This window comes from Oncorhynchus gorbuscha, linkage group LG14 (genome assembly GCF_021184085.1).
Source record: "Oncorhynchus gorbuscha isolate QuinsamMale2020 ecotype Even-year linkage group LG14, OgorEven_v1.0, whole genome shotgun sequence".
Lineage (NCBI taxonomy): Eukaryota > Metazoa > Chordata > Actinopteri > Salmoniformes > Salmonidae > Oncorhynchus > Oncorhynchus gorbuscha.
Genome location: NC_060186.1, coordinates 69314086 through 69338890, shown reverse-complemented (window position 1 = coordinate 69338890; position 24805 = coordinate 69314086). Strand labels below are relative to the sequence as shown.

Genomic DNA, 24805 nt, shown 5'->3' with positions numbered 1-24805 from the left:
ATTATTTAACTTATAATTCATTGTATCACAATCCCAGTCGGTCAGAAGTTTACATACACTAAGTTGACGGTGCCTTTAAACAGCTTGGAAAATTCCAGAATATGATGTCATGGCTTTAGAAGCTTCTGTTAGGCTAATTGACATAATTTGAGTCAATACCTGTACCTGTGGATGTATTTCAAAGCCTACCTTAAAACTCAGTGCCTCTTTGCTTGACATCATCGGAAAATCTAAATAAATCTGCCAAGACCTCAGAAAAACAATTGTAGACCTCCACAAGTCTGGTACATCCTTGGGAGCAATTTCCAAATGCCTGAAGGTACCACGTTCATCTGTACAAACAATAGTACGCAAGTACAAACACCATGGGACCGCACAGCCATCATACCGCTCAGGAAGGAGGCGCATTCTGTCTCCTAGAGATGAATGTACTTTGGTGCGAAAAGTGCAAATCAATCCCAGAACAACAGAAAGCACCCTGTGAAGATGCTGGGGGAAACAGGTACAAAAGTATCTATATCCATAGTAAAAATGAGTCCTGTGTCGACATAACCTGAAAGGCCATTCAGCAAGGAAGAAGCCACTGCTCCAAAACCGCCATAAAAAAAAAGCCAGACTATGTTTGCAACTACGTTTGCAACTGCACATGGGGACAAAGAGGGGGGAAGCTTGCAAGCCGAAGAACACCATCCCAACCGTGAGGCACGGGGGTGGCATCATCATGTTGTGGGGGTGCTTTGCTGCAGTAGGGACTGGTGCACTTCACAAAATAGAAGGTATCATGAGGCAGGATAATTATGTGGATATATTGAAGCAACATCTTAAGACATCAGTCAGGAAGTTAAAGCTTGTTTGCAAATGGGTCTTCCAAATGAACAATAACCCCAATCATACTTCCAAAGTTGTAGCAAAATGGCTTAAGGACACAAAGCCCTTACCTCAATCCTATAGAAAATGTGTGGGCAGAACTGAAAAGGCGTGTGAGAGCAAGGAGGCCTACAAACCTGACAGTTACACCAGCCCTGTCAGGAGGAATGGGCCAAAATTCACCCAACTTATTGTAGGGAGCTTGTAAAAGGCTACCCGAAACGTTTGACCCAAGTTAAACATTTTAAGGCAATGCCACCAAATACTAATTGAGTGTATGTAAACTTCTGACCCACTGGGAATGTGATGAAAGAAATAAAAACTGAAATAAATAATTATCTCTACTATTATTCTGACATTTCACATTCTTATCTCTAAAGTGGTGATCCTAACTGACCTAAGACTATTTTTACTAGGATTAAATGTCAGGAATTGTGAAAAACTGAGTTTAAATGTATTTGGCTGAGGTGTATGTAAACTTCTGACTTCAACTGTAGGTTTGGACTTTACATTTGTGGTTTTTCTGCCATTCTGATGTAGACTTGCTTATGTGTTTTGGATCATTGTCTTGCTGCATGACCCAGCTGCGCTTCAGCTCACAGACGGATGGCCTGACATTCTCCTGAAGAATTCATGGTTCCTTCAATGATGGCAAGTCGTCCAGGTCCTGAGACAGCAAAGCATCCCCAATCCATCACATTACCACCATCATGCTTGACCGTTGGTATGAGGATCTTACTGCGGAATGCAGTTATTGGTTTTCGCCCGACATAACGGGATCCATCTCATCCATAAAGTTAAGCAAGTCAAGATCAGAATGTCTGAAAAGCAACACATTTTTAAAAAAAATTTAAAAAAATGTATGGCCTAGTCAAAGTCCAGACCTAAACCCGATTGAAATGTTGCAGTTCATGCTCGAAAAGCCATTAATGTGCTAAGTTAAAGCTGCTCCGGATTGATTAGTGTGGTCTAAAATTCCTACACAGTGATGTTAGTGACTGATCAACAACTACAGGAAGGGTTTGGTTGCAGCCATTGCAGCTAAAGGTGGCACAATCAATTATTGAATGTAAGGGGGGCAAATACTTTTCACACAGGGGGATTGGGTGTTGCATAACGTTGTTTATTTAAGTGACAATTCCAGAGAAGCCGGTGTTTGGATGATATATTGGTATAGTTGTTGAAACCGGGTTACCAACAATATTCAAATAATGATTGACATATTTTCATTAAAAACGCTATTTTGATTAATTTATTCATACTATTTCATCCTTCCACGAGATATAGTCCCAACACAAATCTGGGGTTGCTACCCAAGCCGGCTGGTCGTTCGTTCTGTCGGTTCAGTTGCCAGAGACGTGACCCACTCGTTAAGTCTTTTTGTTTTAAATCTATGGACCCAACCCAGTTGTCTGTTCTAAATGTTCCTCATTAGACCCACCCGTTATATAATAAATACATTAAATAACTATCACATTTTTGTGTTATTAGGTCGCTTTATCTAATATTAGATTTTAGTTGAACATCAAAAATATGTACAAATAAAGAAAATCAGAAAGGGGGAAAATACTTTTTCACGGCTCTGTATATAAAAACAGTATCTAAAGAAATCCACACACACTCTCTCTTTCTCACACACACACCCCTGAGAGTATATGCAGTTTAAACAAATTCAATTACATTTACATTTAAGTCATTTAGCAGACGCTCTTATCCAGAGCGACTTACAAATTGGTGCATTCACCTTATGACATCGAGTGGAACAGTCACTTTACAATAGTGCATCTAAATCTTAAAGGGGGGGTGAGAGGGATTACTTATCCTATCCTAGGTATTCCTTAAAGAGGTGGGGTTTCAGGTGTCTCCGGAAGGTGGTGATTGACTCCGCTGTCCTGGCGTTGTGAGGGAGTTTGTTCCACCATTGGGGGGCCAGAGCAGCGAACAGTTTTGACTGGGCTGAGCGGGAGCTGTACTTCCTCAGTGGTAGGGAGGCGAGCAGGCCAGAGGTGGATGAACGCAGTGCCCTTGTTTGGGTGTAGGGCCTGATCAGAGCCTGGAGGTACTGAGGTGCCGTTCCCCTCACAGCTCCGTAGGCAAGCACCATGGTCTTGTAGCGGATGCGAGCTTCAACTGGAAGCCAGTGGAGAGAACGGAGGAGCGGGGTGACGTGAGAGAACTTGGGAAGGTTGAACACCAGACGGGCTGCCGCGTTCTGGATGAGTTGAAGGGGTTTAATGGCACAGGCAGGGAGCCCAGCCAACAGCGAGTTGCAGTAATCCAGACGGGAGATGACAAGTGCCTGGATTAGGACCTGCGCCGCTTCCTGTGTGAGGCAGGGTCGTACTCTGCGGATGTTGTAGAGCATGAACCTACAGGAACGGGCCACCGCCTTGATGTTGGTTGAGAACGACAGGGTGTTGTCCAGGATCACGCCAAGGTTCTTAGCGCTCTGGGAGGAGGACACAATGGAGTTGTCAACCGTGATGGCGAGATCATGGTACGGGCAGTCCTTCCCCGGGAGGAAGAGCAGCTCCGTCTTGCCGAGGTTCAGCTTGAGGTGGTGATCTGTCATCCACACTGATATGTCTGCCAGACATGCAGAGATGCGATTCGCCACCTGGTCATCAGAAGGGGGAAAGGAGAAGATTAATTGTGTGTCGTCTGCATAGCAATGATAGGAGAGACCATGTGAGGTTATGACAGAGCCAAGTGACTTGGTGTATAGCGAGAATGATTAAAATGATACAGTACTGCTAATGCAAAGGAGATTGGAATGACAAGTGGACTACATGTCTCGAATGTTCAGAAAGTTAAGCTTACGTAGCAAGAATCTTATTGACTAAAATGATTAAAATGATACAGTACTGCTGAAGTAGGCTAGCTGGCAGTGGGTGCGTTGTTGACACTACACTAATCAAGTCGTTCCGTTGAGTGTAATAGTTTCCACAGTGCTGTGACTCGAGAGTGTCATTTTACAGCATTTTCTCTCTTTCTCAGATCTTAAACATGTTCAAAAATATTAGTCATTGTCTGTTCCAATACATATATACAGTGGGGCAAAAAAGTATTTAGTCAGCCACCAATTGTGCAAGTTCTCCCACTTAAAAAGATGAGAGAGGCCTGTATTTTTTATCATAGGTACACTTCAACTATGACAGACAAAATGAGAAAAAGAAATCCAGAAAATCACATTGTAGGATTTTTAATGAATTTATTTGCAAATTATGGTGGAAAATAAGTATTTGGTCAATAACAAAAGTTTATCTCAATACTTTGTTATATACCCTTTGTTGGCAATGACAGAGGTCAAACATTTTCTGTAAGTCTTCACAAGGTTTTCACACACTGTTGCTGATATTTTGGCCCATTCCTCCATGCAGATCTCCTCTAGAGCAGTGATGTTTTGGGGCTGTAGCTGGGCAACACGGACTTTCAACTCCCTCCAAAGATTTTCTATGGGGTTGAGATCTGGAGACTGGCTAGGCCACTCCAGGACCTTGAAATGCTTCTTACGAAGCTACTCCTTCGTTGCCCGGGCGGTGTGTTTGGGATCATTGTCATGCTGAAAGACCCAGCCACCATCTTCAATGCCCTTGCTGATGGAAGAAGGTTTTCACTCAAAATCTCAGGATACATGGCCCCATTCATTCTTTCCTTTACACGGATCAGTCGTCCTGGTTCCTTTGCAGAAAAACAGCCCCAAAGCATGATGTTTCCACCCCATGCTTCACAGTAGGTATGGTGTTCTTTGGATGCAACTCAACATTCTTTGTCCTCCAAACACGACGAGTTGAGTTTTTACCAAAACGTTATATTTTGGTTTCATCTGACCATATGACATTCTCCCAATCTTCTTCTGGACCATCCAAATGCTCTCTAGAAAACTTCAGACGGGCCTGGTCATGTACTGGCTTAAGCAGGGGGACACGTCTGGCACTGCAGGATTTGAGTCCCTGGCGGCGTAGTGTGTTACTGATGGTAGGCTTTGTTACTTTGGTCCCAGCTCTCTGCAGGTCATTCACTAGGCCCAGATCGAGGGAGATTATCAGTGGTCTTGTATGTCTTCCATTTCCTAATAATTGCTCCCACAGTTGATTTCTTCAAACCAAGCTGCTTACCTATTGCAGATTCAGTCTTCCCAGTCTGGTGCAGGTCTACAATTTTGTTTCTGGTGTCCTTTTACAGCTCTTTGGTCTTGGCCATAGTGGACTTTGGCTTGTGACTGTTTGAGGTTGTGGACAGGTGTCTTTTATACTGATAACAAGTTCAAACAGGTGCCATTAATACAGGTAATGAGTGGAGGACAGAGGAGCCTCTTAAAGAAGAAGTTACAGGTCTGTGAGAGCCAGAAATCTTGCTTGTTTTTAGGTGACCAAATACTTATTTTCCACCATAATTTGCAAATAAATTCATAAAAAATCCTACAATGTGATTTTCTGGATTTCTTTTCTCATTTTGTCTGTCATAGTTGAAGTGTACCTATGATGAAAATTACAGGCCTCTCTCGTCTTTTTAAGTGGGAGAACTTGCACAATTGGTGGCTGACTAAATATTTTTTTGCCCCACTGTATGTATATATATATACATATAACAACAATAACTCCTCGAGCATATTATACAGTATAAGCAAATCCAATGCAACAGGGCTGCACGCAGACCTTTTTTACAAGGAGCACAGTTTTAAAAAAATACTTGAGGTAATAAAGATAGAATCTTTCATTTTTCAAGGTGATCCTAAATTAAAATTCCAGGTCGCACAGCAAAATGTTTAGGCGCATATGCGAGTGAAATGGTGGCGCTGTAGAGCCCTGTTCAAGTCAGTGGAGAACAGGCCTCACTCTCCATTGACTTGCATAGGATCTGCTTATACTTTATAATATACTCTAGGAGTGCGTGGAAGTGGATTTCTTTAGATACTGTTTTTATATGTGTTTATTGGTGAGCTGTTGAGTTTGGCCGAATGATAAACATTTCTTTACCATTCAGCTAATCATCCAAAAATCTCAAGAAGTTAGGTGGTGTTTTCTAACTGTAACATTACACTATGCTATTATATTTGGTTCTGTTATGTAGAATACTAATTCATCATTATGTGATGAATCGAGATCTAACTTTAGTAAACAAGCACTTTTGTGAGAATTGGCGGACGGCAGCACTACACCCCTGGACGTAACCATTCTCAAATTCATAGATGGATGACTGACCGTCCATGAGAATGAAACCAATGGTGGTCATTATGTCCCTGTGCTGCAGGTTTGTCTGCTTTGAGGACAAGGTGTGGTTTGAGAAGGCCATATCCAGGGTGATCCAGGAACACGTGGACCCCAGCCTGGTCCCTGACCTCCACCCTGACCCCTACTTTGTGGACTTCCTGAGAGAGGCTCTCGAGCCCACGGGAGATGAGGCAGAGGACGTCTGTTTGGACGCCCCCAAAGTTTACGAACTGGTGAAGAGCCAAGGCACATTGTAGTCTTATGTTGTTCAAACTAGACATAAGGGCTGGTTTCCTGGACACATATTATGCAACATCCTGGACTGAAAATATACAGTATTTCCTGCATACTTTTCAGTCCAGTACTAGGCATAATCTGTGTTTTTGGAAGCAATCCCTGAAAGTTTAGATTTCATCCATTTGCAAAATGTGTATCTAACCAAAGTAATATTTCATCATTAGGTGCCCAGTTTTGAGTTCCTCCGAGAGAAGCTGATTATCAATCAGAGCCAGTACAATGAGAATGTTAGAGGGGCCAGTCTGGACCTTGTGTTCTTTACAGATGCCATGACTCATCTCATCAAGGTTAAACTAACATCCTGGCTGCCATGTTATTCAAAATCACTCAATATTACACTGTCATCTGTTTTTTGAAAATTTGTTTAATTAAAATAAGGTTTTGTAACAACATCTTTAGATAAGGTGAGAATCTTTATCTATCCTGTGGTCCCCCCACAGATCTCACGTATCATCCGGACAGACTGTGGCAACGCTTTGCTAGTGGGAGTGGGAGGATCAGGAAAACAGAGTCTCACCCGACTGGCTTCCTTTGTAGCCGGATACAGTATATTTCAGATCACCCTGACCAGGTAAGTACAAGGGGTTATGTGGTTGATTGTCAATAAATGTTGGGTAAAGTAGGTCACGATGGATCATAGAATTATTAAAGGGTCAATGTCATAAAACCTCAAAAGTTCCAGAATAAGATGATAATTGCCATCATTGTGGTAAAGGAAATCCAAACCAGTCTAATTGGAATGAATGACATTAGAGGCATAGGTGATGCCTTTCCTGTTTTTACATATGCAGGATTTTTAGTTAAATACATTTTATTCTAATTCCTAATTATATATGAGCAAAGGATTTGGAAAATATGAAAGTTGCATAGTAAGGGCAGCAATTAGTGTTATGCAAATCAAATCAAATTTCAATAGTCACATGTGCCGAGTACAACAGGTGAAATGCTTACTTACGAGCCCCTAACCGACAGTGCAGTTAAAAAAAATATGGATAAGAATAAGAGATCAAAGCAACAATTAATTAAAGCAGTAAAAAAAAAAAAAAATATATATATATATATATATACATGGTGGTGCTGATACTGAGTCAATGTGCGGGGACACCGGTTAGTTGAGGTAGTAGGTACATGTAGGTAGAGTTAATTAAAGTGACTATGCATAGATGACAACATGGATGTCATTTTTGTTTTTGTAAATTGAAATTTGCTATCGTAAATGTTAGCAACACCTCTGCCTTTGCGGGATGCACGGGGGATATGGTCACTAGTGTAGCCAGGAGGTGAGGCCTCATTTAAAACAGTAAATTCATCAGGCTTAAGCCATGTTTCAGTCAGGCCAATCACATCAAGATTATGATCAGTGATTAGTTCATTGACTGTAATTGCCTTTGAAGTAAGGGATCTAACATTAAGTAGCCCTATTTTGAGATGTGAGGTATCATGATCTCTTTCAGTAATGACAGGAATGGAGGTTGTCTTTATCCTAGTGAGATTGCTAAGGCGAACACCGCCATGTTTAGTTTTGCCCAACCTAGGTCGAGGCACAGACACGGTCTCAATGGTGATAGCTGAGCTGACTACACTGACTGTGCTAGTGGCAGACTCCACTATGCTGGCAGGCTGGCTAACAGCCTGCTGCCTGGCCTGCACCCTATTTCATTGTGGAGCTAGAGGAGTTAGAGCCCTGTCTATGTTGTTAGATAAGATGAGAGCACTCCTCCAGCTAGGATGGAGTCCGTCACTCCTCAGCAGGTCAGGCTTGGTCCTGTTTGTGGGCGAGTCCCAGAAAGAGGGCCAGTTATCTACAAATTCTATCTTTTGGGAGGGGCAGAAAACAGTTTTCAACCAGCGATTGAGTTGTGAGACTCTGCTGTAGAGCTCATCACTCCCCCTAACTGGGAGAGGGCCCAGAGACAATTACTCGATGCCGACACATCTTTCTAGCTGATATGCACGCAGAAGCTATGTTGCGCTTGGTGATCTCTGACTGTTTCATCCTAACATCGTTGGTGCCGACGTGGATAACAATATCTCTATACTCTCTACACTCGGCAGTTTTAGCTTTAGCCAGCACCATCTTCAGATTAGCCTTAACGTCGGTAGCCCTGCCCCCTGGTAAACAGTGTATGATCGCTGGATGATTCGTTTTAAGTCTAATACTGCGGGTAATGGAGTCGCCAATGACTAGAGTTTTCAATTTGTCAGAGCTAATGGTGGGAAGCTTCGGCATCTCAGACCCCGTAACGGGAGGAGTAGAGACCAGAGAAGACTCGGCCTCTGACTCCGACCCGCTGCTTAATGGGGAAAACCGGTTGAAAGTTTCTGTCGGCTGAATGAGCGACACCGGTTGAGCTTACCTACAGCATTTCCTTCCAGAAACCGTGAGAAAGTTGTCCGGCTGCGGGGACTGTGCCACGGGATTTATACTACTATCTGTACTTACTGGTGGCACAGACGCTGTTTCATCCTTTCCTACACTGAAATTACCCTTGCCTAACGATTGTGTCTGAAGCTGGGCTTGTAGCACAGCTATCCTCGCCGTAAGGCGAGTACAGCGACTACAATTAGAAGGCATCATGTTAATGTTACTACTTAGCTTTGGCTGTTGGAGGTCCTGACGAATCGTGTCCAGATAAAGCGTCCGGAGTGAAAAAGTTGAGGAAAAAATAAATAAATATATGTAACGGTAATTAAAAAGTGAAAACCATAAAGTTGTCAGGTAGCAAAATAGGTTGGCAACAAAACGCACAGCAACTCGAAAACAAGCCTGCAAGTTGTGACCGGACAGGGAGAGGTTGAAAATGTCAGTGAAGACACTTGCTAGTTGGTCAGCAAGTGATCCGTCTGGCCCTGCGGCCTTGTAAATGTTGACCTGTCTAAAGGTCTTACTCACATCGGCTGTGGAGAGCGTGATCACACAGTCTTCCGGTACAGCTGGTGCTCTCATGTATGTTTCAGTGTTATTTGCCTCGAACCGAGCATAGAAGTAGTTTAGCTCGTCCAGTAGGCTCGTGTCACTTGGCAGCTCTCGGCTGTGCTTCCCTTTGTAGTCTGTAATGGTTTGTAGACCCTGCCACATCCGATGAGCGTCAGAGCCGGTGTAGTACGACTCGATCTTAGTCCTGTATTGATGCTTTGCCTGTTTGACGGTTCGTCGGAGGGCATAGGGGGATTTCTTATAAGCTTCCGGGTTAGAGTCCTGCTCCTTGAAAGCGGCAGCTCTAGCCTTTAGCTCAGTCCGGATGCACTTATTGGTTTCTGGTTGGGGTATGTAAGTATGGTCACTGTGGGGACGACGTCATCGATGCACTGAGGGAGAGCTTTGTATGCATCTCTATATGTGGAGTATAGGTGCTCCAGGGTTATTTTCCCTCTGGTTGCTCAGGCATTTAAATTAGGCAAGTCAGTCTAAAAACCGGCTGTATTGAACATGTATTTATATTCCTGTCTGAAGTATAATAGTAATTAATTGATGCTCCATATACTAAGGAGATAATGAGAGTCCTGCTGAGAATTGGTCCCTAATGCCCCTGTTTCCTACTAGGACGTACAACATCAGCAACCTGATGGACGACCTGAAGGTCCTTTACAGAACAGCCGGGGCAGACGGCAAAGGCATCACCTTTATCTTCACAGACAACGAGATCAAAGATGAGGCCTTCCTGGAGTACCTCAATAACGTGCTCTCATCTGGGGAGGTGATCCATTTTTTTGTTTGTTTTCAATTTCTTAGGGGGTAGATCAGCTTTAATAGTACAGATAGATTGTAGCTTCCATCAATGTAATTGTCTGCATCATTTCCAATCCCCCATATATTTTTGGGTAAATATATACAGTATATATACAATACCATTCAAAAGATTGGACACACCTACTCATTCCAGGGTTGTTCTTTATTTTAATATTTTAATATTGCAGAATAATAGTGAAGACGTCAAAGCTATGAAATAACACATATGGAATCATGTAGTAACCAAAAAAGTGTTAAACAAATCAAAATATGTTTTATATTTGAGATTCTTCAAAGTAGCCACCCTTTGCCTTGATGACAGCTTTGCACACTCTTGGCATTCTATCAACCAGCTTCATAAGGTATAGTAGTCAACTGAAATGCATTTCAATTAACCGGTGTGCCCTGTTAAAAGTTCATTTGTGTAATTTATTTCCTTCTTAATGTGTTTGGGCCAATCAGTTGTGTTGTGACAAGGTAGGGGTGGTATACAGAAGATAGCCTTATTTGGTAAAAGACCAAGTCCATATAATGGCAAGAACAGCTCAAATAAGCAAAGAAAAACAACAGTCCATCATTACTTTAAGACATCAAGGTCAGTCAATCCAGAAAATTTCAAGAAATTTGAAAGAATCATGTAGTAACCAAAAAAGTGTTAAACAAATCAAAGTATATTTTATATTTGAGATTCTTCAAAGTGGCCACCCTTTGCCTTGATGACAGCTTTGCACACTCTTGGCATTCTCTCAACCAGCTTCATGAGATAGTCACCTGGAATCAATCAAATTTATTTATAAAGCCCTTCTTACATCAGCTGGTGTCACAAAGTGCTGTACAGAAACCCAGCCTAAAACCCAAAACAGCAAGCAATGCAGGTGTAAGAAGCACAAGCAATGATTTTCAATTAACAGGTGTGTCTTGTTAATGTGAGAGAAAAGAGAGAAAAGACATGGAAGGTCAGTCAATCTGGAAAATTTCAAAACATTTTAAGTTTCTTAAAAAAGTGCAGTCGCAAACAACATCAAGCGCTATGATGAAACTGTCTTTCATGAGGATAGCCACAGTAAAGGAAGAACCAGAGTTACCTCCGCTGCAGAGGATAAGTTAATTAGAGTTACTAGCCTCAGAAATTGCAGCCCAAATAAATGCTTCACAGAGCTCAAGTAACTTGACACAACTCAACATCAACTGTTCAGGTCGAATTGCTGCAAATAAACCACTACTAAAGGACACAAATAAGAAGAAGAGACCAAGAAACACAAGCAATATAAACCGGTGGAAATCTGTCCTTTGGTCTGATGAGTCCAAATTGGAGACTTTTGGTTCCAACCGCTGTGACTTTGTGAGACGCAGAGTAGGTGAACAGATGATCTCCGCATGTGTAGTTCCAACCGTGAAGCATGGAGGAGGTGGTGTGATGGTGCTTTGCTGCTGATACTGTCAGTGAATTATTTAGAATTCAAGGCAAACTTAACCTGTAATGGCTGCACCCAAACAAACCAACACACACACACAACAAAAACAAACTACACATTTCATTATATATATATATATATATATTTTTTTATATTTCGTAAAACGGCATTAGCACTTACCCGTCCAGAAGTACGTCCTGTCCTTGCAGAAACAGCTCCTCTGTTCGTTTGAATCATAACACTCCCAAGATTACTCAAACAAAAAATCTCTCACTTTCGAGTTTGACTTCGCTTTACATGATGTAATTCGCCAGGATATCTTCAATGAAATTTTTGAAACTACAACTTTCCAAAATACAGCTGCGCGTAAAAAGCCTTACAGCAACTGCTCTGATCGTCAAGGCGAAAATGGAGTTCCCTGTGCGTGCAATTACAACCAAGGAATTGTGGTCCAACCCCAAACCATTACATACTGGTGTTTACCTCAGCTCATTGGCTATCTACCCAGCTAGATTTCAAGAAGATCAGTGGTCATTGGGCAGAAATATATAAAATTATTGGTGCGTCAGGTAGTCATTTATCGTTGTTTGACTGTGTTTGACTGTGTTGCGAACATCCAGAGGAATGCACTGAAACCCACCATGACTATATAAACGATTGTTTACATGGGCGAATCACGCTGAATGCTCCGTTAAAAAAAATGACAGAGATGGAATTTCCGGCACAAATAGTTTACAAAATGTTTAGATTTAGGCTATAAAAATGGATTTTATCAAAGAAAACGGCACTTCATTTGATCAATGGGATACTCAGGAAGAGAAATAAGAGCAAGATATCAGAATGTATGTCATAATTTTACCTTCAGTCTAAAAACTGTCATGGCGGAAAATGTTTCGTTTCTTGATTGCTCTTCTCAAACAAAAGCATGGCATTTGTTCTCTGTAATAGCTATTTTAAATTGGAAAACGTAGTTTGATTACCAAGATTCTAATATTTTGAAGGGTGTAAGACACTTGCATTTTCAAGAATGTTTAATGTTACGAAATTGTATTTTTAGTTGTCACTCTGAAATTTCCCCTGATGTTGGTCCCTGTACGGGGACAGCAGCCATCAAGCATGCCTACCACAGCATTCTGCAGCGATATTCCATCCCATCTGGTTTGCGCTTAGTGGGACTATAATTTGTTTTTCAACAGGACAATGACCCAACACACCTTCAGGCTGCGTAAGGGCTATTTGACCAAGAAGGAGAGTGATGGAGTGCTTCCATCAGGTGGCTTGGCCTCGACAATCACCCGACCTCAAATTGAGATGGTTTTGGATGAGTTGGACTGCAGAGTGAAGGAAAAGCAGCCAACAAGTGCTCAGCATATGTGGGAACTCCTTCAAGACTGTTGGAAAAGCATTCCACATGAAGCTGGTTGAGAGAATGCCAAGAGTGTTCAAAGCTGTCATCAAGGCAAAGGGTGGCTACTTTGAAGAATCTCAAATATATTTTGATTTGTTTAACACTTTTTTGGTTACTATATGGTTCCATATGTGTTATTTGATTGTGTTGATGTCTTCACCATTATTCTACAATGTAGAAAATAGTAAAAATAAGAAAAAACCCTTGCATTGAGTAGATGTCCAAACATTTGAATGGTACTGTATATATACGTATATTTAAAAACAAATATTTTCCTTTATTATTTTCCCCTGTGATCAAGTTACTCTAATGTTATCTAACATTATTCTAATGCTACTCTAGTAAAATAACATTTACAATTGGTCGTTCTTAATTATTATGCTTGTTGTGTGCAGGTGTCCAACCTGTTTGCTCGTGATGAGCTGGACGAGATCACTCAGAACCTCATTGGTGTAATGAAGAAAGAGTTGCCTCGTGTCCCGCCCACCTTCGACAACCTGTACGACTACTTTATCTCCCGAGCCAGGAAGAACCTGCACGTGGTTCTTTGCTTCTCTCCGGTATGATTTAGTAATACCGGAAACATAAAAACATCACCTCCAAGATTGTCACTCAAGAATTCAAGAGTTTGTTATGTAGTGTCCCATTGATAGTATTTTCCAGAGTAGTTCCATAGAGAGGTTTGCTGACATCAGCCGTTGAGGGCAGAGTGAAATTACATTTGTTCATATTCATCCATCCATCCCTTTATTTCCCCTGACAGGTTGGTGAGAAGTTCCGTTCGCGCTCCCTGAAGTTCCCAGGTCTGATCTCAGGCTGTACTATGGACTGGTTCACTCCCTGGCCCAGCGAGGCTCTAGTGGCCGTGTCCCAGTACTTCCTCTCTGACTTCCACATGGTGTGCTCCCCTGAGGTCAAAGCCGCGGTGGTACAGACCATGGGCATATACCATGACAAAGTGTCCGTCACCTGCGAGAGCTACTTTGACAGGTATTGTAGTTGACTGAAGTTGGGAACTCAAATGCAAATCTAGTCTTAAATCCACATTTATATTTATAAATAACAAGAATGTACATGTCAGATAGTGCGGTTATGTCAAATAAATGGCATCAATTTATTATACCCAAAGCCTGTCGGAATAACCAACGTGTGTGTTTTAATTTTTCCACCCCAGGTTCCGAAGAAGAACTCATGTGACCCCTAAATCCTACCTGTCTTTCATCAATGGATACAAGACGGTATACAGTGAAAATTACAACTTTATCAACACACTGGCTGAGCGCATGAATGTTGGTATGGAAATCCAATTGAGTGGCTACTAGCTAAGGCATAATAATGAACTTCGAACTAACTGCTTATTATATTGTAAAGAAAATAAATGTTGGGATTTCTTGTCAGATTGCAGTGTTGTGTAAATGCTTTGTATTGCAGGTCTGACCAAACTGTTGGAGGCTAGCGAGTCTGTGGCTCAGCTGTCCAAAGACCTGGTGGTTAAGGAGAAAGAGCTGGCTCTGGCCTCCATCAAAGCAGACAAGGTAGCTGGGAAATAAAATAGAAACCATAAAAATAGAATTTCATTATATTTCTATGTAGAAATCACCCTTTCACATCCATTCACAGAATACATGGATGTAAAGTTTGCCTGCTGATTTGTTGTCTTGTCTGTACAGGTGCTGGCAGAGGTGACAGTAAGCGCTGAAGCAGCCACCATCGTAAAGGCTGAGGTCCAAATTGTAAAGGACAGAGCCCTGAAGATTGTGGAGGGCATTGAGAAGGAGAAAGCCTTTGCAGAGGTCAAGCTGAAAGCAGCTAAACCGGCTTTAGAGGAGGCAGAGGCCGCTCTGAATGTGAGTCTTACTGTACATGAAAAGATCCATTTGAAAAACAAAAAATATATATATTTTGGGACATTTGAAATAGTTTCTTGTCATTTCGGGTCATGTTCAGTAGGTAACAAAACAGAAGAAAAAGGACTGAAATAGGGAGGGTACTACCGCCACTTTTTTCCTTTTGCAAAATGTTTTCTGTTACATTCCCCAATGACCTCAACCCTATTATATATTCTCTTTAGACCATTAAAGCGGCTGACGTAGCCACGGTGAGGAAGCTGGCCAAACCTCCCCACCTCATCATGAGGATCATGGACTGCTGTCTGCTGCTCTTCCAGAAGAGGCTGGACACCATCACCATGGACCCAGAGAGGCCCTGCCACAAGCCCTCCTGGGGAGAGGCACTCAAGGTCAGAAAGCCTCCATTCTAGACTCTACCAGACTCATAGATCTCTACATCTCTATGTATGACTCCGGTAATAATAGTAGAACAAAATAGAATAGAAGAGGCCTTGATATATTGTCCTCGGAGAAGGATATACTTTTTACACTATACACCACATCAAACCATCAGATAATCACTCAGACGTTACATTTACATTCCCAGTCCCGTCTCTGTATATTGAATTGATTTGTTGTAGCTAATTGTTTGGTTTGTTGTAGCTAATGTCTCGGTTTGGTTTGTTGTAGCCATCTTGGTTTGGTTTGTTGTAGCTAATGGCTTGGTTTGGTTTGTTGTAGCTAATGGCTTGGTTTGTTGTAGCTAATGGCTTGGTTTGTTGTAGCTAATGGCTTGGTTTGTTGTAGCTTATTGCTTGGTTTGTTGTAGCTTATTGCTTGGTTTGTTGTAGCTAATTGCTTGGTTTGGTTTGTTGTAGCTCATGCCCTGGTTTGGTTTGTTGTAGCTCATGCCCTGGTTTGGTTTGTTGTAGCTCATGCCCTGGTTTGGTTTGTTGTAGCTCATGTCCTGGTTTGGTTTGTTGTAGCTCATGCCCTGGTTTGGTTTGTTGTAGCTCATGCCCTGGTTTGGTTTGTTGTAGCTCATGCCCTGGTTTGTTTTGTTGTAGCTAATGCCCTGGTTTGGTTTGTTGCAGCTGTCATGCTTTGATTTGTTGTAGCTAATGTTTTGCTTTGATTTGTTGTAGCTGTCTTGCTTTTATTTGTTGTAGCTGTCAAGATTTGTTTTGTTTTATCTAATGGTTTGGTTTGTTGTAGCTAATGGCTTGGTTTGGTCTGTTGTAGCTAATGTCTCGCTTTGGTCTGTTGTAGCTAATTGCTTGCTTTGGTCTGTTGTAGCAGCTAATGTCTTGGTTTGGTTTGTTGTAGCTAATGCCCTGGTTTGGTTTGTTGCAGCTGTCTTGCTTTGATTTGTTGTTGCAGCTGTCTTGCTTTGATTTGTTGTAGCTAATGTCTTGTTTTGATTTGTTGTAGCTAATGTCTTGCTTTGATTTGTTGTAGCTAATGTCTTGCTTTGATTTGTAGCTAATGTCTTGCTTTGATTTGTTGTAGCTAATGTCTTGCTTTGATTTGTTGTAGCTGTCAAGGTTTGTTTTGTTGTAGCTGTCAAGGTTTGTTTTGTTGTAGCTGTCAAGGTTTGTTTTGTTTTATCTAATGGTTTGGTCTGTTGTAGCTAATGGCTTGGTTTGGTCTGTTGTAGCTAATGCCCTGGTTTGGTTTGTTGTAGCTAATGCCCTGGTTTGGTTTGTTGCAGCTAATGCCCAGGTTTGGCTTGTTGTAGCTAATGCCCTGGTTTGGTTTGTTGTAGCTAATGTATTGGTTTGGTTTGTTGTAGCTAATGTATTGGTTTGGTTTGTTGTAGCTAATGTATTGGTTTGGTTTGTTGTAGCTAATGTCTTGGTTTGGTTTGTTGTAACTGTCTTGGTTTGTTGTAGCTCATTTCTTTGTTTGGTTTGTTATAGCTGTCTTGGTTTGTTGTAGCGGTCTTGGTTTGTTGTAGCTAATTTCATTGGTTTGGTTTGTTGTAGCTAATTTATTGGTTTGGTTTGTTGTAGCTAATGCCCTTGTTTGGTTTGTTGTAGCTAATACCCTTGTTTGGTTTGTTGTAGCTAATGTCTTGGTTTGGTTTGTTGTAGCTAATGTCTTGCTTTGATTTGTTGTAGCTAATGTTTTGCTTTGATTTGTTGTAGCTGTCTTGCTTTTATTTGTTGTAGCTGTCAAGATTTGTTTTGTTTTATCTAATGGTTTGGTTTGTTGTAGCTAATGGCTTGGTTTGGTCTGTTGTAGCTAATGTCTCGCTTTGGTCTGTTGTAGCTAATTGCTTGCTTTGGTCTGTTGTAGCAGCTAATGTCTTGGTTTGGTTTGTTGTAGCTAATGCCCTGGTTTGGTTTGTTGCAGCTGTCTTGCTTTGATTTGTTGTTGCAGCTGTCTTGCTTTGATTTGTTGTAGCTAATGTCTTGTTTTGATTTGTTGTAGCTAATGTCTTGCTTTGATTTGTTGTAGCTAATGTCTTGCTTTGATTTGTAGCTAATGTCTTGCTTTGATTTGTTGTAGCTAATGTCTTGCTTTGATTTGTTGTAGCTAATGTCTTGCTTTGATTTGTTGTAGCTGTCAAGGTTTGTTTTGTTGTAGCTGTCAAGGTTTGTTTTGTTGTAGCTGTCAAGGTTTGTTTTGTTTTATCTAATGGTTTGGTCTGTTGTAGCTAATGGCTTGGTTTGGTCTGTTGTAGCTAATGCCCTGGTTTGGTTTGTTGCAGCTAATGCCCAGGTTTGGCTTGTTGTAGCTAATGCCCTGGTTTGGTTTGTTGTAGCTAATGTATTGGTTTGGTTTGTTGTAGCTAATGTATTGGTTTGGTTTGTTGTAGCTAATGTATTGGTTTGGTTTGTTGTAGCTAATGTCTTGGTTTGGTTTGTTGTAACTGTCTTGGTTTGTTGTAGCTCATTTCTTTGTTTGGTTTGTTATAGCTGTCTTGGTTTGTTGTAGCGGTCTTGGTTTGTTGTAGCTAATTTCCTTGGTTTGGTTTGTTGTAGCTAATTTCCTTGGTTTGGTTTGTTGTAGCTAATTTCTTGGTTTGGTTTGTTGTAGCTAATGCCCTTGTTTGGTTTGTTGTAGCTAATACCCTTGTTTGGTTTGTTGTAGCTAATGTCTTGGTTTGGTTTGTTGTAGCTAATGTCTTGCTTTGATTTGTTGTAGCTAATGTTTTGCTTTGATTTGTTGTAGCTGTCAAGGTTTGTTTTGTTTTATCTAATGGTTTGGTTTGTTGTAGCTAATGGCTTGGTTTGGTCTGTTGTAGCTAATGTCTTGCTTTGGTCTGTTGTAGCTAATGTCTTGGTTTGTTGTAGCTAAAGTCTAGATTTGGTTTGTTGTAGCTAATGTCTTTGTTTGGTTTGTTGTAGCTGTCTTGGTTTGTTGTAGCTAATTTCTTGGTTTGGTTTGTTGTAGCTAATTTCTTGGTTTGGTTTCTTGTAACTGTCTTGGTTTGTTGTAGCTCATTTCTTTGTTTGGTTTGTTGTAGCTGTCTTGGTTTGTTGTAGCTAATTTCTTGGTTTGGTTTGTTGTAGCTAATGCCATTGTTTGGCTTGTTGTAGCTAATGCCCTTGTTTGGTTTGTTGTAGCTAATGCCCTGGTTTGGTTTGTTGTAGCTAATGCCCTGGTTTGGTTTGTTGTAGCTAATGCCCTGGTTTGGTTTGTTGTAGCTAATGCCCTGGTTTGGTTTGTTGTAGCTAATGCCCTGGTTTGGTTTGTTGTAGCTAATGCCCTGGTTTGGTTTGTTGTAGCTAATGCCCTGGTTTGGTTTGTTGCAGCTAATGCCTTGTTTGGCTTGTTGTAGCTAATGCCCTGGTTTGGTTTGTTGTAGCTAATGCCCTGGTTTGGTTTGTTGTAGCTAATGTATTGGTTTGGTTTGTTGTAGCTAATGTCTTGGTTTGGTTTGTTGTAGCTAATGCCCTGGTTTGGTTTGTTGTAGCTAATGTATTGGTTTGGTTTGTTGTAGCTAATGTCTTGGTTTGGTTTGTTGTAACTGTCTTAGTGTGTTGTAGCTCATTTCTTTGTTTGGTTTGTTATAGCTGTCTTGGTTTGTTGTAGCTAATTTCTTGGCTTGGTTTGTTGTAGCTAATTTCTTGGTTTGGTTTGTTGTAGCTAATGCCCTTGTTTGGTTTGTTGTAGCTAATGCCCTTGTTTGGTTTGTTGTAGCTAATGTCTTGGTTTGGTTTGTTGTAGCTAATGTCTTGCTTTGATTTGTTGTAGCTAATGTTTTGCTTTGATTTGTTGTAGCTGTCTTGCTTTGATTTGTTGTAGCTGTCAAGGTTTGTTTTGTTTTATCTAATGGTTTGGTTTGTTGTAGCTAAAGTCTAGATTTGGTTTGTTGTAGCTAATGCCCTGGTTTGGTTTGTTGTAGCTAATGCCCTGGTTTGGTTTGTTGTAGCTAATGCCCTGGTTTGGTTTGTTGTAGCTAATGCCCTGGTTTGGTTTGTTGTAGCTAATGCCCTGGTTTGGTTTGTTGTAGCTAATGCCCTGGTTTGGTTTGTTGTAGCTAATGCCCTGGTTTGGTTTGTTGTAGCTAATGCCCTGGTTTGGTTTGTTGTAGCTCAATTCTTGGTTTGGTTTGTTGTAGCTCAATTCTTGGTTTGATTTGATGTAGCTCAATTCTTGGTTTGGTTTGTTGTAGCTCAATTCTTGGTTTGGTTTGTTGTAGCTCAATTCTTAGTTTGATTTGATGTAGCTCAATTCTTGGTTTGGTTTGTTGTAGCTCAATTCTTGGTTTGGTTTGTTGTAGCTCAATTCTTGGTTTGGTTTGTTGTAGCTCAATTCTTGGTTTGGTTTGTTGTAGCTCAATTCTTGGTTTGATTTGATGTAGCTCAATTCTTGGTTTGGTTTGTTGTAGCTCAATTCTTGGTTTGGTTTGTTGTAGCTCAATTCTTAGTTTGGTTTGTTGTAGCTAATGTTTTGGCCAAAGCCCCCCTCCCCCTCTATGTACTTTGGCTTATGAGCTGTGTCCTTTGTTTTACTTCAATTGCTGGCCTTCTGTATTTTAATTTTTTGCCTTTTTAGCTGATGAGCGGCAGTGGTTTCATGGCGTCACTGCAGCAGTTCCCCAAGGACAGCATCAACGAGGAGATGGTGGAGCTACTCCAGCCCTACTTCCAGATGGAAGACTACACGTTTGAGTGTGCCAAGAAAGTGTGCGGCAACGTGGCAGGCCTGCTCTCCTGGACCTCCGCCATGGCCACCTTCTTCGGCATCAACAAGGAAGTTCTGCCACTCAAGGTACGGGGAACATAAGCTGAATGATTCTACCCTCCATGAAGTAGCATGGGAACACTATTTGTGTTTGTGTGTGTGTGATCCGATATATTGGAGTGTTGGGCCAGTAACCGAAATGGACCTGCTGGTTTGAATCCCCGAGCTGACAAGGTAAAAATCTGTCGTTCTGCCCCTGAGCAAGGCAGTTAACCTGCTGTTCACGGGGCACCGATGACGGATGTCGATTAAGGCAGTCCCCCACACCTTTCTGATTCAGAGGGGTTGGGTTAAATGTGGAAGACACATTTCAGTTGAATGCATACAGTTGTACAACTGACTAGGTATCCCCCTTTTCCTTTAGATAAGCATTATGAACAGTAGTTTTTCTCCATGTGTGTGGACAGGCTAACTTGATTATCCAAGAGGGCAGACTGTCAATAGCCAATTCCGAGCTAGCCAGTGCTCAGTCTCAGCTGGATGAGAAACAGGCAGAGTTGGACAAAGTACAGGCCAAGTTCGATGCTGCTATGAAAGAGAAACAGGTGAGGTCCAATCCTTAAAAAATTCTGTATTATTAAAATAGGAATATTGCAAAATAAATATAAATATATAGATAGAATAGGAAAATTAAATGTAGTTCAAATAGTTGATTTTGTGATGCTTTACAGGATTTGCTGGACGATGCAGAGATGTGCAGGAATAAAATGGTGGCAGCGTCAGCACTCATTGATGGGCTTAGTGGAGAGAAAGTGCGCTGGACAGAGCAGAGCAAACAGTTTAAATCACAGATCAACAGGCAGGGATAGCATCAAGTTTCTTTACTTTCAGTGTTCTGACTAAAGTCATTGTTACTATGTACCAAGATTTAATGCAATGTAATACAATAAACTACAGACAATATCAATGCTCAGTTCTTTCCATCAGAGGCTTTTCAATGTGACCCTTGACCATCTGTTGTCGTCTCTTGGATAGACTCGTAGGGGATGTCCTCCAGCTCACTGGCTTCCTGTCGTACTGTGGACCCTTCAACCAGAACTTCCGCAACATGCTCCTAAAGGACATCTGGGAAGCAGAGCTCCGGAAGAGGAAAATCCCTTTCACTGATAACCTCAATATTATCTCTATGCTGGTGGACCCACCTACTGTAAGAAAATATCATGAACGCAGTAGTGAATTTAATTTCACTTTTGAGTTGCAAACAAAACCGTCATCGACAACATTTTCATTTGAATCCCAGAGGATAACACGTTAAAATATTAATGAAAACACTTATTTCCAAAGTGGTTCTTAGTATCCATTTCACTGAACTAGAAGTTGTACGAAATGTGTTTTGTTATGTCCCAAAGCACCACACTGAAACATCCTTCCCTTTTTTGTGTGTCAGATAAGCGAGTGGAACCTACAGGGTCTGCCTGGAGATGACTTGTCAGTGCAGAACGGCATCATTGTGACCAAGGCCACGAGGTTCCCTCTCCTCATCGACCCTCAGACCCAGGGCAAGGCGTGGATTAAAAAGAAAGAAAAAGCCAATGATCTGCAGGTAAACCACTCACTTCTCACATTCACACTCTTACAAACAAACACACCAGTGTGAAAACTACATTTATTGGTTCAATGTATTCCCAAGAACTCATGACTGGCCATGTTTAGTAGGTAGAAAGTGTTGTAAAACAGAATGAAACTAGGAGGTACTACATGAATGTATCCAATAGGAACACACCTTTTTGTTTTCCCCTACTGAACACGACCATGATATCTCTTGCAGGTCACGTCCCTCAACCACAAGTACTTCCGTACCCACCTGGAGGACAGTCTGTCGATGGGACGACCGCTGCTCATCGAGGACGTCCGAGAGGATCTGGACCCCGCCCTGGACAACGTGCTGGAGAAAAACTTCATCAAGTCCGGCTCCACCTATAAGGTACATACCACAGCTCTCAGATCAGTTTGACTTGAACAGCAGTGTTGTGAAATAGCCTGGTTAAACCAGACTGAACACTGTGTTCACCATGAAATGTAGCAAAATCAGTTTGAATGCCAGGCTAATTGGGAAAGTAGGCTCCCATTCAAACCTGTGCTCATTGGTTGTAGGTGAAAGTGGGAGACAAGGAGACTGACGTGATGGATGGCTTCCAGCTCTACATCACAACCAAGCTGCCTAACCCGGCGTACACGCCCGAGGTTAGCGCAAAGACCTCCATTATAGACTTCACTGTCACCATGAAGGGTCTGGAGAACCAGCTGCTGGGCCGAGTCATCCTCACCGAGAAATACGTAAGCCTTCATTAACACTTTATAAACCATTCATAACCCCTTTATAAAAACTATGTGAACATTTCCCTCAGGACTTCAGAGGCATTGGGTTGGGTGTTATCAGCAATAGGTTACATGGATGCTCTGATGGTACTGTAACAGGAGCTGGAGGCAGAGAGAGTCAAGCTAATGGAGGATGTGACGGCAAACAAGAGGAAGATGAAGGAGTTGGAGGATAACCTGCTGTACAAGCTCAGCTCCACCAAGGGTATTGACTCCTAGGATAAACAAATCATATTAAGTGTTACATCTGATGTTGGGTAATGTCTCAGATACTCAGACTGCTCAATCTGCATGTTTGTGTGTGGTGTCTGTCTGTGTTTGTGTGTCTTTCTGTGTGTTTCTGTCTATGTGTGGGTGCATGCGTGCATCTGGGTGCATGCGTGCAAGGTTCCCTGGTTGATGACGAGTCCATGATTGGCATCCTGTCGGTAACCAAGTTGACGGCGGCCGAGGTGAGCGAGAAGCTGCACGTGGCAGCCGAGACGGAGGTGAAGATCAACACGGCTTCAGAGGAGTACCGGCCGGCTGCCTCGCGTGGCAGCATCCTCTACTTTCTCATCACTGAGATGAGCATGGTCAACGTCATGTACCAGACCTCCCTGGCACAGTTCCTCAAGATCTTTGACCTCTCAATGGCCAAGTCAGTACCAGGGATGGGATTTTTCCTGTTGAATCAGGAATTCCTGCTTTTTAGATATTTATCCTTCATTCAAATATAATAGAAATGGACCTATCCCAAAATCCAAATTTTCCTGATCAAATCCCTCAGTACACAGAACACATAGCAAATTCACCCACTTGTTTACCCTTTAATAATTTTTTTGATCAAGTTTGTGTACAGTCACATTATATCAGTCCATACCAGGGGTCTCCAACCTTTTCTAGCAAGAGAGCTACTTTTAAGAAATAAAACATGTCGCAAGCTACTCTTTTTCTTCTAGCTTTCAAATAGGCACATTCTTCTCTTCTCCTCTCCCCTGTAACTCTTCCCCAGGACCTTAGTGTACAAGAAAAAGCAGTGCACTATGTTTTATCCCAATATACCTGGTAAAATAAGAGTTCATAAGCAACTCTGCTTTTCTTTCCCCAAATTATGTTATCAGTTTTTTAAAAATCCTGGTTTTTGATTTTGTTTTGTTTTTCACTTTCAAAAATTACGCTTGTTCATGCAGGTTTGACACAAACCGGTCCACCTGGCACCTACTACTATACTCAGTTCAAAGGCACTTAAATCTTTTGTCTTGCCCATTCACCCTCTAAATGACACACATACACAATCCATGTCTCAATTGTCTCAAAAATAAAAAGAATCCTTCAACTTGTCTCCTCCCCTTCATCTATACTGATTGAAGTGGATTTAGCAAGTGACATCAATAAGGGATCATAACTTTCACATGATCAGTCTATGTTGTGTCGTGGAAAGAGCAGGTGTTCTTAATGTTTACTGTACTTCTGCCAGGTAAGCCTACTTTGCAGTTAGCATTTAATTGAGAATGTTTTAGGGAAAGTATTTCAGTCAACCCAGAAGACGGTTATCACATCAACTGGCAACACACGGAGTGATAGACATACGCGCACATCACACAGACAGTTTTGCTGAAAGTAATTGGCAGATATTGCGTTAGGTTTGGCTTTTTAAGCCAATAGTGGTTAACCAGGGGTGGGATAATGACAATGCTGCGTTGATTAGATACACAACAGCGTTTATAAATGTATAAAAGAACAACCTCTAGATTTGAACCTTTTATTGTTTGTTTTTTCCTCACATAGGTCAGACAAGTCTCCTCTCACTCAGAAGCGTATTGCTAACATCATCGAGTACCTGTCCTTCGAGGTGTTCCGCTACACAGTCCGAGGGCTGTACGAAAACCACAAGTTCATCTTCACCCTGCTGTTGGCACTCAAGATCGACCTGCAGAAGAACAACGTCAAGCAGAACGAGTTCCAGATCCTCATCAAAGGTATCAGATCCTCACTACTGATCCTAGTTAACAGATCTCTGTATAGGTAGCAGTGTAGGAATAAAGTAATGGTTTAGTAGTAGTACATATGTAATGTTCTCTGTGTTATAGGGGGTGCTGCTTTAGACCTGAAGGCGTGTCCTTCCAAGCCGTTCCGTTGGATCCTGGATCTGACCTGGCTCAACTTGGTGGAACTCAGCAAACTGTCACAGTTCACTGAGATCATGAACCAGGTGGGGCTGAACACTACAGTACCCTTTATTAATTCTATCATTAGCAATGGTCACAGCTTTGTCTGAGGAGTACACTGCATTGACTTTACTTCTCTATTAATCTTATAGGTGTCTCGTAATGAGAAGGGCTGGAAGGTGTGGTTTGACATGGACAACCCTGAGGATGGTGTGATTCCTGATGGATACAATGACTCCTTGGATGTCTTCCATAAACTACTGCTCATCAGGTGAGCTCCTGCTGCTTCTCAACATCAATATTTGACACTTTTCTTTTTTTTACTAAGGCCTTTGTAAGCCTCTTACAAGCCTGTTGTAAACAGATCTTTCCTGAGGTTGT

At 41.7% G+C, this 24805-nt stretch overlaps 1 protein-coding gene across 1 annotated transcript in view; it reads left to right on the top strand.

The window, feature by feature from the left end:
* The window catches only part of LOC123995344 (dynein axonemal heavy chain 8-like), a 66274-nt gene that overhangs the window by 37961 nt on the left and 3508 nt on the right, over positions 1–24805 (top strand). The window contains exons 59-80 of the mRNA XM_046298894.1: positions 6121–6313; positions 6542–6664; positions 6818–6948; positions 9922–10075; positions 13326–13490; positions 13694–13920; positions 14105–14223; positions 14362–14465; positions 14601–14777; positions 15002–15169; positions 19767–19982; positions 20363–20500; positions 20627–20754; positions 20931–21102; positions 21343–21498; positions 21724–21879; positions 22050–22232; positions 22374–22479; positions 22662–22914; positions 24045–24235; positions 24347–24468; positions 24577–24695. Of these exons, the coding sequence (XP_046154850.1) occupies positions 6121–6313; positions 6542–6664; positions 6818–6948; positions 9922–10075; positions 13326–13490; positions 13694–13920; positions 14105–14223; positions 14362–14465; positions 14601–14777; positions 15002–15169; positions 19767–19982; positions 20363–20500; positions 20627–20754; positions 20931–21102; positions 21343–21498; positions 21724–21879; positions 22050–22232; positions 22374–22479; positions 22662–22914; positions 24045–24235; positions 24347–24468; positions 24577–24695 (3501 nt within the window). The remainder of the gene's footprint in view (positions 1–6120; positions 6314–6541; positions 6665–6817; positions 6949–9921; positions 10076–13325; positions 13491–13693; positions 13921–14104; positions 14224–14361; positions 14466–14600; positions 14778–15001; positions 15170–19766; positions 19983–20362; positions 20501–20626; positions 20755–20930; positions 21103–21342; positions 21499–21723; positions 21880–22049; positions 22233–22373; positions 22480–22661; positions 22915–24044; positions 24236–24346; positions 24469–24576; positions 24696–24805) is intronic.